The 16,690-nt window shown below is 40.6% G+C and overlaps 1 protein-coding gene across 1 annotated transcript; it reads left to right on the forward strand.

Annotated features, from left to right (window-relative positions):
- The first annotated feature begins 1,868 nt into the window (after positions 1 to 1,868).
- LOC118278807 (serine protease snake) lies at positions 1,869 to 14,950 on the forward strand. The gene is made up of 10 exons (XM_050703880.1): positions 1,869 to 2,048; positions 4,386 to 4,483; positions 6,787 to 6,866; positions 7,190 to 7,323; positions 7,912 to 8,063; positions 9,906 to 10,018; positions 11,065 to 11,217; positions 12,157 to 12,286; positions 12,720 to 12,851; positions 13,650 to 14,950. The coding sequence occupies exons 1-10, from the start codon at positions 1,991 to 1,993 to the stop codon at positions 13,818 to 13,820; spliced, it is 1,221 nt and encodes a 406-aa protein (XP_050559837.1). The 5' UTR covers positions 1,869 to 1,990; the 3' UTR covers positions 13,821 to 14,950.
- Positions 14,951 to 16,690: the final 1,740 nt, after the last annotated feature.

Genomic DNA, 16,690 nt, shown 5'->3' on the forward strand with positions numbered 1-16,690 from the left:
TTCCACCACATTCATACATCTGATGGTATACAGAAACTACAGAGCGCCACCTACTAAGCTCCTTACATACTTCTTTAGACTTCCATCACATTCATACATCTGATGGTATACAGAAACTACAGAGCGCCACCTACTACGCTCCTTACATATTTCTTTAGCTTCCATCACATTCATACATCTGATGGTATACAGAAACTACAGAGCGCCACCTACTACGCTCCTTACATACTTCTTTAGCTTCCATCACATTCATATATCTGGTCTAGTTAATTCGCTAGTATTTCACTAGGTGTCGCTACTATTTGAGTTTGATTTGATTGTTGATAAATACTATTTGAATTTGATTGTTGATAAATAATGCATTCACGTCGTCTGCTCGATTACCGCCTTATAGGTATCATAAAGAATAATAATTTGTTTATAACTAAAGAGACCAATAAGTCGGGGCTAACGACCTGGCTGAGGTCAGAAGATACGGAGGGCATTACGACCCAAATATATAATATATTAACAACTACATACAATTAGGTATCTAGACTGATAAATAAAATTGAAGTGTAATATTGGAATAACCACTGTTAATATCAAAACTAGTAAACACGGCGAACTCCGTTTCGCCACCAATGATTTTTGTTTTTTATGAAACAAGGTTCCAAGGTTCCAAGGTTTTGCATTCGTTGGAAAGGTCTCGGGCTCCGGGAAAGAAAATTCAGCTGGAAAACAGGGAAAATTCCCAGGGAGGCCCAATTCCCCCCTTCCCAATCTTCCCCATCCCCATTCCCGAACAACAACCCTTAAATTCCTAACTCCCAAAAAGCCGGTAACGCACTTGTAACGCCTCTGGTGTTTCAAGTGTCCACGCGCGGCGGCGATTGCTTACCATCAGTCCGTTTAATCCGTCTGCTCGTTTGTTAACCTATACTTATATACATATATCAACAGCCTATAAGTGTCCACTACTGACCACAGCCTCTTCTCACACAGAGAAGGTTTGAGTATGTATAGATACTAGCGGACCCGACAGACGTTGTCCTGTCTACACGTCTTTAATTTGAACATTTGTCGGATCCAATGTAAAACATTCCAAAATCAACAACTACTAATAAATTACAAATAAATTAAAAAACCATTGTCCAGCGGACAAAATTGTGAATCTAAACCATTCTCAGATCCCCTTGAACACACACAAAATTCATCAAAATCGGTCCAGTCGTTTAAGAGAAGTTCAGTGACATACACACTTACAGAAGAATTATATACAATGTGATAGGGGTGAGACTTCTAACCCGTTAAGGCTGAGTACTACATCTAATTTTATCGACAAAAGAATAATAATATGGGGGGTCAAACCCCCTCCCCCTAAAAATTATGGCTATTTTAATATTTTTTTTACTTTAATTATAATATCAAAAGTTGTACGCGTCGTAGAAACAAAAAAAAAACGACAAACGGTAGCTAATAACCTTGGCTAACTAATTCATTAGTTTTTTCATACATTTCATAATGTTTTGGGGAGAAAAAAATCATTTCTGAATTATTTTTACCGAAAAAATCGCTATTTTCAATTGGGGGTTCAACACCCCATATTATTTTTTTTGTCGATAAAATTAGATGTAGTACTCAGCCTTAACGGGTTAGAAGTCCCACACCTATCACATTGTATATAAAAATGGTTGGGATAAACCAGTAAATTGGTAAAAATGGGGATTACCGTCTGCTCATTTACCGGTTTATACTAGAAAAAAAATACTTATAAGTAATATACATATATGTATATGTTTATGTATTTTGTTGTCATAACAAAACTTGTATAAAGTAGATACGAAAATTAGCATTTTGCAGTGTCTAGTCTGTCGTTAAGTGGTTATCCCGCTAGTCAACGCGAGCCGTCTTTGGCGAGCGGACGTATCTCAGCAATTGTGTTTTACATAACAAAAATAAACTTTTAAAAACAACATATTTACTAGTATATAGTGTTCAAGCATTAAAAATGTTGTTCAATGTTCTATTAGTGTCTGTATTTGTGTGTATTCAAGCCCAATTCGAAGGTATTATTTGAAGTTTTTTTCATATTTTTTCTTGTTTTTATTGTTCAAATATCGGAGGTAATGAATGCCCTTGGCAATGAGGTTGTATGAGACGTACTAAACAAAGTTGTTTCTGTATTAAAATATTCCTTTATTATTGTTGACAAAACAACTGTTTTGATCACAAAGTAAAATTGTTTGGCGGAGTCTGTGTTTCCTGTGTATAACCTGGGTATCTTTAAAGCCCGAGTGAATAGGTTGCTCATGGGCAGACGTGCTCCATCGTAGGCCGCATCATCACTTATCATCAGGTGATATAGCGGTCAAACGTCGACCCATCAAATGTAAAAATATAAATACTTTTGTCACCGTCCTTTGGGTGCTTTTCCACCAGAGATGTGCTATGCTACGTTGCTGTTGATGCGTTGGGCTTCCACCAATCATATTCATTGGTACACATAGCTTAGCACTGGTGGAAACGGAGTCAACTAAGCTATGTTTTTTTTTATTTGGAAAGAGGTGGAAACGGACTCAATTAAGCTATGTTTTTGTATGGAAAGATGTGTGCCTTGGATACCTACTATCGATACATCGCATACTCGAGCTGCGCATCTTCCCCACACAGCTACATAGCTTAGTATCAGTGGAAACAGTCACATAGTTTTACAGCTCAGCTATTACATCTTGGTAGCATAGCTACATAGCACATCTGTTGGAAAAGCACCGTTACTCTTGCCATGGGTGTCGTACTAATCGACTGGGCTTTATTAATTTATTACATACCGGTTTCCGCTAGTGGCTTCGCCCGCATTCCAGTGAGGTAAAAAGTAGTCGTGTATTATTCCAGACCATAATCTACCCCTGTTACAAATTTCATTCCGATCCCATCAGCCGTTTTGACATGATTGAGTAACAAACATACAGACAAACACATAGTAAGAAACTTACCTAACAATCACACGTTTTTGAATGTTCAAATGTTAGTCCGTCAATCACGCTGAAACTACTGAACGATATTGGAACGAAATCTATTTAGTCCGTCAGTTAGGTAATGAAAAAATATTAGACACGTATTTTTTTATTTTGTCATATAAGATAACAATACTTAGATAAAACGAATCAAAGTTTAGGAGTGGGAGCTAAATACGTCATTTCTACGCATAAAATATACCTATAAGTGACGTCACGCGACATTTCAAATCAATTTATCTTCGGAAGTATTTATTTTTGTAAGAAAAACAAAATACGATTTTTTTTTTATAATAGCTATCGTGAGACATAGTAAATTAACTAAAAATCACTGCATGCTGCTCAAGAGTCCCTCTGTGACTCGAAACTAGTACGAGCTTTTCTCCATTATTTTCGTAATTAAACCGTGATTTTTAGTTTATTTATGTGATAATCTTTATAATGTTCGAAAGTTATGTTTCCGTAAGAAAAATAAAAAATACGTGTGTAATGTTTTGAAATAATCTACAAGACGGACATTGAAATAAAAATTAGTCATTTACCGTATTATTTTCCTTACCCAATAAATACCACTTGTTTATTAAGTACCAGTATGAGTAACGAATCGTTCAGAATAACTTAAAGATATTTCAATATTTCTACTCTTTTCCTCATTCAAGTCAATACAATTTGATGTTTATGTATTTTATTTTAAGCTACATAATATTTACTTACTATAGTGCTAAAGGCACTAACATAACAAACATAAACACCTCTTCGAACCCTTGAAATAATGGTAATATTCATATTAAGGAATTGTGTCCAGTATATGGCAATAGGTTCACCACATATTACATGGGACTTATAACACTAATGGTGAAAACTGTGTGTACATTGTATAGCGGCATTACGTACCGTAATGAGCACCTCTGCCTACCCCTTCGGGGATAAAAGGCGTGACCATGACGTTGCCATCCATACTAAGTTAACCAGACTCGTGCGTACGTGACAACGCGAGCGTCTCAAATAGCCAGACTACCACAGGTGTGGCCCAATAGGGCTGATGCCGTTGGTTCAAAAAGCAGGAGTAGGAACGGGGTAGTTTTTATTCAGTAAGAATCTGACACTCTCTCGCGCCTCGCCCAAGGCGGGAGATGTCATTGAAAGATTTTCGCCCTTCAAAAAAAAAATTAATTTGTAGGCTACAGCTTTTTTTAAGGGAGGAAAATCCTCCAGTGCTTCCTCCCGCGAGGCGAGAGGGAGTGTCAGACTCTTACTGACTAAAAACCACCCTGTTCCTACTCCTGCTTTTCGAGCCGGAGTCCCGGTAACCCGCTAGGTAGTGGCCTACAGCTGTCTGTTCCCCTCACATTGGCAAAAGTAAATGCATTTTATCTTCTCTGTATGCAGGTGAATACTGCACCAAAGATGGCGTCGCCGGTATATGCACAAACTTAAACAGATGTCAGACTGCTATCCAGGATATAAGGAACCGGAAAAACCCAAAGGTAAGCTCAAAATTTATTTTTATGGTATAAGCCGGTAAACGAGCAGACGGATCAGCTGATGGTAAGCAATCGCTGCCGCCCATGGACACTTGAAACACCAAAGTGCTATGGCCTTTTGGGGGTTAGAAATCTAAAGGTTGTTGAGGAATCTGGGATATAAAGATTGGAAAAGGGGTAACTGGGGCTCCAGTAACCTCAATAACACAACAAAACAGAACGCTGTGGTTGTTCCATGTCGGTTTTTAGTGAGGCTGTGGTAGGGTTATATGTTTCGTTGTGTGAGTAAGGTTACCGAAGGCCCAATTACCTCCCTTCCCAATCTTCCTAATCCCCGATTCTCCAACAACCCTTAAATTCCTAACCCTCCAAAGGCTGGCAACGCACTTGTAACGCCTCTGGTGTTTCGGGTGTCCATGGGCGACGGCCAGGGAGGTGATTGAGTGGCCACCACGACTGAAAGACGTAACGGGGGCAGACCTCCCACTAGGTGGACCGACGACATCGTCAGAGTGGCGGGGAGCCAGTGGATGCAGATGGCAGCTTGTCGTTCTACGTGGAGGACTAAGGGGAAGGCCTTTGTTCAGCAGTAGACGTTTTTTTTTTACTGAAACACGCCGGTAATCGAGCAGATGTATTACCTGATGGTAAGCAATCGTCGCCGCCCATGGACACTTGAAACAGCAGAGGCGTTACAAGTGCGTTGCCGGCTATTTGGGAGTTAGGAATTTAAGGGTTGTTGTTCGGGAATCGGGGATGGGGAAGATTGGGAAGGGGGGATTGGGCCTCCGGTAACCTCACTCACACAACGAAACACAACGCAAGCGTTGTTTCACGTCGGTTTTCTGCTCGGCCGTGGTATCACTCCGGTCGAGCCGGCCCAGCAGTGCCGAAGCATGGCTTTCCGCACTTAATCATGGCTCTCTCGGATGATGATGATGATGTTGAATCATTTTACGAGCAGTTTTATAATAGTATCTATTAGGTTACTTAGTAGACACCAATTATGGTTCATTAATTTTTATTATAATTTAATTAGTATTTAATAGTTTTTCTTAGTAGCTCTTTAATTGACCGGGGCTTTCCCATCTAACTGCAGGTAGATGACTAATCTTTATTTTAATGGTTGTCTTGTATGGACAAGACTAACATGTGATTTTTTTTGATGTGCGAAGGCCATCCAATGCCTTCACCCGCCTTGGGCGAGGCGAGAGCGAGTGTCAGACTCTTACTGACTAAACACCACCCCGTTCTTACTCCTGCTTTTCGAGCCGGAGCCCCGGTAAACCCGCTAGGTAGTCCGCAGCTCCGGATCAGGTATCAGCCCTACTGGGCCCCATCTGTGGTGGTCTAATGGCTTTTTGAGGCGCGTGACGCGCGGCACGTTATGTTATGATACGGGCGGGAATCGAAGCTATTTAGAGCAGTTATAATATATTATGTAGAGATGACTATGTCAATTACCCATATGGACACTGTTTGTGATAATTATTTTAACGTTTTTCCTTAATGGAATATAAACGGCGGTGGGTGAGATTTTCCTTATAATTTGTAAACAAGTAACAAAATAAATACGGTAATAATAGATTTATTCATTGCTATATTTACCGTGGGGGCCCGGAGGTGTAAGATGTCCGCTTCTCATGCATAGGAGTGCATACAAACAGAGAAACGAAGTGTGGGAGAGCCATGCTTCGGCACTGCTGGGCCGGCTCGACCGGAGTGATACCACGGCCTCACAGTACACCGACGTGAAACAATGCTTGCGTTGTGTTTCGTTGTGTGAGTGAGGTTATCGGAGGCCCAATTCCCAATTCACGATTTTTCCAATCCCCGATTCCCCAACAACCCATAAATGCCTAACCCCCAAAAGGCCGGCAACGCACCTGCAACGCCTCTGGTGTTTCCAGTATCCATGGGCGGTGGCGATTGCTAACGATCAGGTGATATGCCAGCTAGTTTACCGGCTTATATCATAAAAAAGAAATTTCATTAGCACGCGCGCGGAAGGTTCCAAAATACATACCTACTAGTTCTCCGATAACGCGGGCGCGGACGCCTCGCTGCTAACAGCTGATCATGCGAAAGCACACGCACGCAAAATTTTGTTGTTTTGTTATTGTGATAAAAATAAATCTAATGAGTATACAAAAAAAGTTTCTTTGGGAAAGTTGTTTGAAATCATAAGTACAATCACGTGTTTAAATTTCGTTCACTAATTACCAGTCACCCTATATATTTAGTATGTCTCATAAAAGTTGTAATATAAACACAATAGTAGTAAAATATTTTGTGTTCATTTTCAGATCTGTGCGTTTGACAACGTGGATCCTATCGTTTGCTGCCTAGACAGAAGTACTGGACCCACTGCTACCACGACCAAGAGGTAAGCAGGAGTATTATCTTACCGGGGCTCCGGGTCAAAAAGCAGGAGTAGGAACGTCGTGGTTTTTAGTCAGTAAGAGTCTGACACTTCCTCTCGTCTCGCTCAAGGCGGAAGAAGTCATTGAATGGTATTTTCGTCTTAAAGAAACAGGATTATTATCTAACTATAAATGCGAAAGTTTGTATGTTTGTGCTCATCAAAAAGTCTGAAGGGAAAGGGATGTTTGGAACAGAAACAGGGGTAGATCATTTTCTCGTCAAACAGTTACGTGAGTAAGTGGATAACATAATCATTAATTTAGTATGTTTTCATATAATTTTCAGGCCTTCTGTGACGACAACCACGGAGTACATACCCCCAGTATATGACTACGTCAATGTAGACCCGAACAACAGCGGCTGTGAACCAATTCCTGAAGCTTTGACTTCGAAGAAAACTGGACAAAAGGCTTGGGACAGTGAGTACAGTCATAATAATAGGTGTGGGAGAGCCATGCTTCGGCACTGCTGGGCCAGCTCGACCGGAGTGATACCACGGCCGAGCAGTATACCGACGTGAAACAATGTTTGCGTTGTGTGAGTGAGGTTACTGGAGGCCTATTTACCACCCCTTCCCAATCTTCCCAATCCCCAAGTCCGGCGAGGCGTCACCGTTTCATGGTAGATATCCCACCCACACGCACGAAGCGCTTCGCTTCAAGCTTCCTTTTGCGAACTGCTAGGGAGTGGAACTCCTTGCCGGAGTCTGTGTTTCCTGATGGGTATAACCTGGGTGTCTTCAAAGCCCGAGTGAATAGGTTGCTTATGGACAGACGTGCTCCATCGTAGGCCGCCTCATCACTTACCATCAGGTGAGATAGCGGCCAAACGTCGACCCATCAAACGTAAAAAAAATATCCTAAACAACCCTTAAATTCCTAACACAAAAGGCCGGCAACGCACTTGTAACGCCTTTAGTGTTTCGGGGGTGGCGGCGATTGCTTACCATCAGGTGATCCGTCAGCTCGTTTACCGGCTTATATCATAAAGAAACCGTGTTTTTGCAGAATGTATAGAGTATCAGGAGAAGTTGGTCTACCCGTGTGAGAAGGGAGTAGCTCTGACAGGAGACCTCAGCAGGAGTAACCGCTGTCATCACAATGCTGACGAGCTGATCATTGGAGGAACTGATGCTGCCCAGTATGAGTTCCCACATATGGTGAGAAAAGATGGGTTTTTATTTATTTGACTGCCTCGTTGGTCGAGTGGTTGCAAGTGGACAAGGGATTTCGGGTTCGATTCCTGGGTCGTGCAAAGTACCTATTGTTGGGCTTTTTTCGCACACACACACACAACGCCACGCCTTTAATCCTCGAAGGGGTAGGCAGAGGTGCACATTACGGCACGTAATGCCTTTATACAATGTATCACACACCATTTGTGTTATAAGTCCCATGTAATAGGGGGTGTGCCTATTGTCATGTACTGGGCACAATTCCAGACTCCGTGCTACTACTGAGAAATTATCGAAAATCGGAAAAAATACTTTTCGGTTTTTTGAACCTCTTACTTGGGACTTATAACACAAATGGTGAAAAGTGGGTGTACATTGTACAGCGGCATTACGTGCCGTAATGTGCACCTCTGCCTACCCCTTCGGGGATAAAAACCGTGACGATGCTAAGAAACGTTTTTACCGTTTATAACCTACTCTTTAAAAAAAAGAAGGTTAACAGTTTGATTTGAATGTATGTATGTATGTTTGTCCCCGATCATCTCACGATTGGCTGAACTGGTTTTCATTTAGATTTCAAAAGCGTTTGTAACATTTAGAAGCAGGTTTTAATATTAATTGCCTTTTTTATGGTAAATGAAGCGACGGATCAACTCAAAGTCAAAGTCAAAGCATTTATTTCAATTAATCCTAAATTAGGCACTTTTGAAACGTCAAATTGAATTGTCCGTCAGTCTGTCTGTAACGTCAAATTGAATTGTCAGTGAAGCTAGGCGCTCGTTCGAAAGTGTAGCTTCGAATGGAGAAGACCGCCATTCGTTACTCTTTTAAAAAACCTTTTTTTACAATATCTCTGATACATTATTTGATCATTTACCTATTGTATACATATAACTATATGTAGGAACAATGTAACGACAGTACAGCGTCAAAACTAATGGGACTATAAAACCAATTGGTGAATAATATAAAATAGCGGTTGTTTCAAACGCAGTGCCCACATAATGTACTCTAACATTTTGAAATAATGCGTCTATACAAATAAAAATAATCGTTAATTTAATGTTTCAAATCAAAAAATAACTGCTCGATACCAACTGATACTAAAAGTGTTATTGAAATTCTATCATAAAGGAGGATGCAAATCCTGGTCCCACCTTCCAATAGCTATGTGTGTTATATCATTGGATAGGTAATTTTGAGCTGAATAAAAGTTATTATGGCGCCGTTCGCGCAAGTTCCAAATCTTAATCCGTTCAGAGTTAATAATACTTCATTAAACATGGTAGTTTTGGTAGTTTTATCAGTAGCCAAGTAATGCTATTTTTACTTTATTACATTTGTGCTTTATACACATAGTCTGTGCTACTACATACTACAATAGGCGAATATCTTGGTAGGTAAAAAGCGCTTATGCGAGCTGAATTGAACTTTATTGCTTAGTAGCAAGAGTCTCTTATAAGTTTGAATTGTTACGGGGAGTGGTGCTTCTGTTTACTTATTATTCTGTGACATAGTGTGGATACTAGGAATTCAGCTTAAAATGCCCTATTCAATGATGTAACACACGTAGCTATTGGGAGGTTCCGGAGCTGCGGACTACCTAGCGGGTTTACCGGGGCTCCGGCTCGAAAAGCAGGAGAAGGAACGGGGTGGTTTTTAGTCAGTAAGAGTCTGACACTCCCTCCCGCCTCGCCCAAGGCGGGAGAAGTCATTGGATGATTTCCCCCCCTCAAAAAAAAGCTATTGGGAGGTGTGACCAGGATTTGCATCCTCCTTTAAGGGTGACTTTAAATTAGCCCTAACTCTTTGACCTTGAATCCCCAGGTGATGATCGGTTATGGAGACAAGATTGAGGAGTTGCAGTGGTTGTGTGGGGGGGCTCTCATCAGTGAGAAGTTCGTCCTCACTGCCGGACACTGCATCGCTAGCAGGGATCTGTGAGTAAACACCTTCAATCTGTGAATAGAATAATTTATTTGCAGAGAATGTAGGTCTACTCTAATAGGCATGTTTCCTACTAGGCAAATTCAATACTTTTTTCGAAACGTCAAAAACTATAAGTATTTTATATGAACTTTGTATGAAATACTCTATTATGACGTCATAAGTATTTGACGTCAAATAGCAGACTTAATTCTAGAAATTTAGCTAGAATATCAAAAATTAAGTTCTTAGTTCATCAAATTTATGAATGAGACTGTGATTATTTTTGAATATTTTATTGTATTGAAAAGTTGCAATAATTTATTTTTGACCCAGTCATCATTCCTATTCAACGAAAAACGAAGTTTCGTGCAAAACTTCGCAATATTTCGTACTACAATTCCATTTATTGCGAACTTTCGTGAACAAAATAGATCGAATGAAATGAAGATAAATAAATAGTGTTGGATTATTTATTAGAGGTATAATTATAAAGAAAATATTATTTTGGAGGGAAAAACAAAAGTATAATTACTTGCAATAAAAAAAGTAAAAGTAACAGAGTTGCCAAAATAAAATATAAATAAAATAATTGCCATTGTAATGAAAAAGGTTGCGTTCACTATTCAACAGTTTTGATTTGAAATTAAAAATAAAACGTTAGGTATTTTAAATAATTTCATTGGATACAATAGAAAATACGTTGTGTCTCGCGTGGATCCGCGCTCCCGGCATACCACGGGTTAATTAACTTATTTTTTTTTTACATTTGATGGGTCGACGTTTGACCGCTATCTCACCTGATGGTAAGTGATGATGCGGCCTACGATGGAGCACGTCTGCCCATAAGCAACCTATTCACTCGGGCTTTGAAGACACCCAGGTTATACCCATCAGGAAACACAGACTCTGGCAAGGAGTTCCACTCCCTAGCAGTTCGCACAAGGAAGCTTGAAGCGAAGCGCTTCGTGCGAGTGGGTGGGATATCTACCATGAAGCGGTGACGCCTCGCCGATTGTCTTGTGGTTCGATAATGAAAAGGACTTATTTGAATTTCCAGTGGCCCAATAACATATGTGGCGGTTGGAGCGTTGAGGCGAGGTGATGCAGCCGACAGGTCCAGGGTCTACAAGGTGAAGAACATCATCAAACACCCCCAGTTCCAGCCCCCAGTCAAATACCATGACATAGCCTTGGTTGAGACTGAGAATACGTAAGTATAGGAAACTGTTTTATTTTTAATGATTATGTTACCGGCTTATTTCATAATTGTTTGTGAAATAAGCCGGTAAACGAGCAGACAGATCTCCTGATGGTAAGCAATCGCCGCCGCCTATGAACACTTGAAACACCAGCGGCGTTACAAGTGCGTTGCCGGCCTTTTGGGGGTTAGGAATTTAAGGGTTGTTGGGGATGGGAAGGGCGGTCTAGCATGGCTTTGAACTAGTCGAGTTACCCCGTTAAAAAGTTTAATTATGTAAGTTAGGCTACTTTTCCACCAGAGATGTGCTATGCTACATTGCTGTGGCTGCGTTTGGATTCCACCAATCATAGTCATTGATACACATAGGTTAGCACTGGTATCAACGGACTCAGCTAAGCTACGAGTATGTTTTTTAATGGACAGATGCGTGTTATGCGATGTATCGATAGTAGGAATATTATCGATACATCACATACTCAAGCTGCGCATTTTTCTTGCACAGGTACATAGCTTAGTATCGGGGAAATGGTCACATAGATTCACAGCTTTATTGTTACATCTTTATAGCATAGCTATATAGCATATCTCTGGTGGCAAAGCACACTTAGTCGAAAATCATATAATGCATAAACCAACTGCTTTTTTTATGTAACACGCCGGTAATCGAGCAGAAGTATTACCTAATGGTAAGCAATCGCCGCCGCCCATGGACACTTATTTTTGGGAGTTAGGAATTTAAGAGTTGTTGTTCGGGAATCGGGGATTGGGAAGATTGAGAAGGGAGGAATTGGACCTCTGGTAACCTCACTCACACAACGAAACACAACGCAAGCGTTGTTTCACGTCGGTTTTCTGCTCGGCCGTGGTATCACTCCGGTCGAGCCGGCCCAGCAGTGCCGAAGCATGGTTCTCCCAAAGTTACTGCTAAATCCTTTTGTACAATTTCAGTATAAAACTAGACCAGTTCGTGGTGCCGGCGTGCCTGCACGTTGGGGATCCTGTCAATGATGAGAAGGTCCAGGCTACTGGCTGGGGACTCACGCAGTACAGCGGCTCAGTGTCCGATACTCTGCAGAAGGTAGGTGTCTTTGTTGATTCATCTTACTAGTATTATTAAGGAGAAAGATTGTGTATATGTTTGTTACTGGCTAATTTGTAAAAAGTAAGTATAGTAAAGCCATGCTTCGGCACTGCTGGACCGGCTTGACCGGAGTGATACCACGGTCTCACTAAAAACCGATGTGAAACAACGCTTGCGTTGCGTTTCGTTGTGTGTGTGAGGTTAGCCCAATTGATTGATTCCCCAACAGCCCTTAAATTCCTTACCCCCAAAAGGCCAGCAATGCACTTGTAACGCCTCTGGTGTTTCGAGTGTGGCGACGATTCCTTACCATCAAGTGATACGTCTGCTCGTTTACCGTATTCCATAAAAAATTAAGGGTCACGTCTTTGACGACGATTTTGCATAGACTTTGATTTAAATTTTTCTCAGACAGCATTTTCTTTTTCAGGTGGTCTTAAACAAATTTTCGACAGCTGAATGTGCAGCCAAGTACCAGCCCGTCCGCCTGATGAGGCAAGGGTTTGATCCTCAGAGCCAGACGTGCTACGGTGACAAGCTGGTATCCAAAGATACCTGCCAGGTATGTACGGGTATAGGCACGACTCCTACGCCCGTTTTTATCAACCTCAATGCCGTGCATGATGTCAAACTCCAACTTTTTAAGTGTGGGAGAGCCATGCTTCGGCACGAATGGGCCGCCTCGACAGGAGTGATACCACGGCCTCACAGAAAACCGACGTGAAACAACGCTTGCGTTGTGTTTCGTTGTGTGAGTGAGGTTACCGGAGGCCCAATTTCCCCCTTCTCAATCTTCCCAATCCTCGATTCCCGAACAATAACCCTTAAATTCCTAAGTCTCTGGTGTTTCAAGTGTCCATGGGCGGCGGCGATTGCTTCCCATCAGGTGTTTCATAAAAAAAACTTGCTTATGATGTCCTAGTACTTCAAAACATTGTGTGTTTTGTTCTATGCTATAGGTTTCACTTGATGAAATGATATATTAAGTTCTACAGATCACATTCGATATTATTTAACCTGCTGAGAAATGTAAACTTGCCAACACTAGTTACACTACTTATGCGCAGGTGCCATATGTGGAATAAAATATAAAATTAAAAATTATTTCACAAATGGCACCCACGAATAATACCCATGGGTGCCAATGTGGAACATTATCGATGCCATTAGCTTGGGTGCCATTTAAACGGGTGCTCTATTTTGACGTATTATAATTACTATTTGCCCTTTGGCCTTTGCCCTGCAGTGGGACGACCATGGCTGAAAATAAAATAAATAAAAATAATTACTATTACTATTTTAACCGACCTGGGAATCTGGGAATAGAACTCTAGTAAAATTTCATTGTTTTTTTATCCAGGGTGACAGCGGCGGTCCGATCCAGATTAAAAACAAAAATATATCGTGCATGTACACCGTCGTGGGAGTGACGTCATTTGGCAGAGCGTGCGGCTTCGTAGGAGAGCCCGGCATCTATACCCGGGTCGCGAACTATGTATCCTGGATCGAAGGCATAGTTTGGCCGAATTGAATATTATATTAAGTGTAATATATTAATTTATAATTTACTAATATAATTATAAGGTGTTCTAAAAGAATCTGCCACGGCTTTAATGGGAGGTAGTGTTGTGTTTGAAGATTATAATAGTGAATATAAATTATTGATTATTAGTTTTTTTTGATCCGGAGCTGCGGACTACCTAGCGGTTTACCGGGGCTCCGGCTCGAAAAGCAGGAGTAGGATCGAGGCGGTTTTTAGTCAGTAAGAGTCTGACACACTGACACAGAGGGAAAGAAGCCATTGGATGATATTCCCCCTAAAAAAAATATATTTCGTACATAAAACATCTATGTATGTGTTTGTTATGAATGAGCTATCTTTTTCACGGTCTCTGTCACATCGTGCGTATTTGTGAACCACTTTACACAGAGTAGAGTAAATGTTTATTTAACTTCTTTATGTTCTCATATTGAATGAACTGGTCTGGGGTACGAAATTTCTTCACTATTGTAATCTTCAAACACAACACTACCTCCCATTAAAGCCGTGGCAGATACTTTTAGGACACCTTATAATATATAAAGCTGAAGAGTTTGTTTGAATGCGTGAATCTTCAGAACTATTGATTCGAAATTGATAATTCCTTTTGTAATAAAAAGAAGAATGCTCAACTGTTTTTTAGGGTTTGCGTTAAAAAAGCAAAACTCATGAAGATCACTCACTCGTTAGTCGAGTGGTCGCAAGTGCGACTGCTGGACAAGGCGCCTCAGGTGTGATTCCCGGCTCGGGCAAAGTATTACTGGGCTTTTGTCGGTTTTTCGAAAATTTCTCAGTGGTAGCACGGTGTCTGGAATTGTGCCTAGTATATGGCAATAGGATCACCCCCTATTACATGGGACTTATAACACAAATGGTGAAAAGTGGGTGTATATTCTATAGCGGCATTACTCGCTGTAATGTACATATTTGCCAACCCCTTCGGGGATAAAAGACGTGAGGTTGCATAATCATCAAAATCAGTCCAGCCGTTTTAATGTTACAAACGGTATAAAAGACACCCTTTTTTTTAAATTCCTATGTTTATTATTTAGGTTAAATTAAATAGTATATAAGCTACTTATATTGAAAGAGATTAAAATATTTTTATACAACTTTTCTAATGTGTCGTTTTATTTCTCTCATCATATCCTATAGTTTTAAGTGTGGGAGAGCCATGGCATGGCTCGACCGGAGTGATACCACGGCCTCACAGAAAACTGACGTGAAACAACGCTTGCGTTGTGTGAGTGCGGTTACCGGAGGCCCAATCACACCTCTGTCCAATCTTCCAATCCCCGATTCCCCAACATTAAATTAATGAAATAAATTCCTAACCCCCATAAGCTCACCCAACAACCCTTAAATTCCTAATCTCCAAAAGCTAACGCACTTGTAACGCCTCTGGTGTATCAAGTGTACATGGGCAGCGGCGATTGCTTACCATCAGGTGATCCGTCTGCTCGTTTAGAAAAAAAAGGTCCCACGTCAACCAATGACGCTGGAGATAAAATAAAAGAGAAAAACAAATTAGTCATGTTAATTAATTATTTATTGTTTCCCTAACCGCATTCTTATTCATTGTAAATCCATTCATATTTATTTTGTACTAACTTCTGCCCACGACTTCGTACGCGCAATCCCGTTTTTTCTGTTCCCTTAGGATTTATAAATTAATATTTTCTATGTTTTTTTATACGGATCTTTTCCTGACACTAAGAATGTATACATTAAAACAATAACAAAAACACATCCAATTCGGTGCAGTCGTGTGGAAGTTATGCGCATACATACATTTTGAAATTCATCTTCATCAGCTTCGCATGGGTGCAATGCTGATATATTATACATATAACCCTTCCTCTTGAATCACTTTATCTATTTATTAAAAAACCGCATCAAAATCCGTTGCGGAGTTTTAAAGATTTAAGCGTACAAAGGGACATAGGGACATGCGACTTTGTTTTATACTATGTAATGATGAGATAGTTTCATAATGAAACATTGTTTTAGAATTTTTCCGCTTAAAAACCCAAGTTATAATACAATTTTATATAACATTCCACCGTTACCCTTTTTAACTCTAAAAAGGTAGGCAGAGGTATCACAGATGGGACGCAGTAACAACAGATAGAGCCCAGTGACAAACGGTGAAGGAAAACATCGTGAGGAAAGCTTGTTTTATATTTGGTGGGTCTACGTTTGGCCGCTATCTCGCCTGATGGTAAGTGATGATGCGGCACTACTCACCTACTACTCACCAGAGAAGAGGCCTTTGGTCAGTAGCTACATAATAGGCTATCCGGAGTTGCGGACTACCTAGCGGGTTTACCGGCGCTCCGGCTCGAAAAGCAGGAGAAGGAACGGGGTGGTTTTTAGTCAAGAGTCTGACACTCCCTCTCGCCTCGCCCAAGGCGGGAGAAGTCATTGAATGATTTTCCCCCCTCAAAAAAAAAGCCCCATAATAGGCTGTTGATGATTTGGTGACCTTGGATATCATTAAAAAAATATGATTCGACTTTGAATTTACTTGTATCACTACTAATTTTATTTATTTTCAAATTCAAGTGCATATAAAAATAGTAGCAAAATAAAGAATCAACTGATACATAGACTGTACAGCGATGCAAATCAGGGGGTGAGCCTATTGCCATAATCTGGGCATTTTTTGCCATGACTTTATCGCTATTACTTAGAAACTTTAGGTCGAAAAATCGAATAAAATGCCTAGTAAGTATTTAGTGCCGACCTAGGAATGGAACTTGAGACCCCGAGTAATGGTTTTTCGATTTGGATTTTTTGTTGTGTGTGCGTTCACAAAAATACAAGTTCACATACACAATGACACCCAGACCCGAATCATT

The sequence above is a fragment of the Spodoptera frugiperda genome, chromosome 24 (assembly GCF_023101765.2).
Source record: "Spodoptera frugiperda isolate SF20-4 chromosome 24, AGI-APGP_CSIRO_Sfru_2.0, whole genome shotgun sequence".
NCBI classification, from domain to species: Eukaryota; Metazoa; Arthropoda; class Insecta; order Lepidoptera; family Noctuidae; genus Spodoptera; species Spodoptera frugiperda.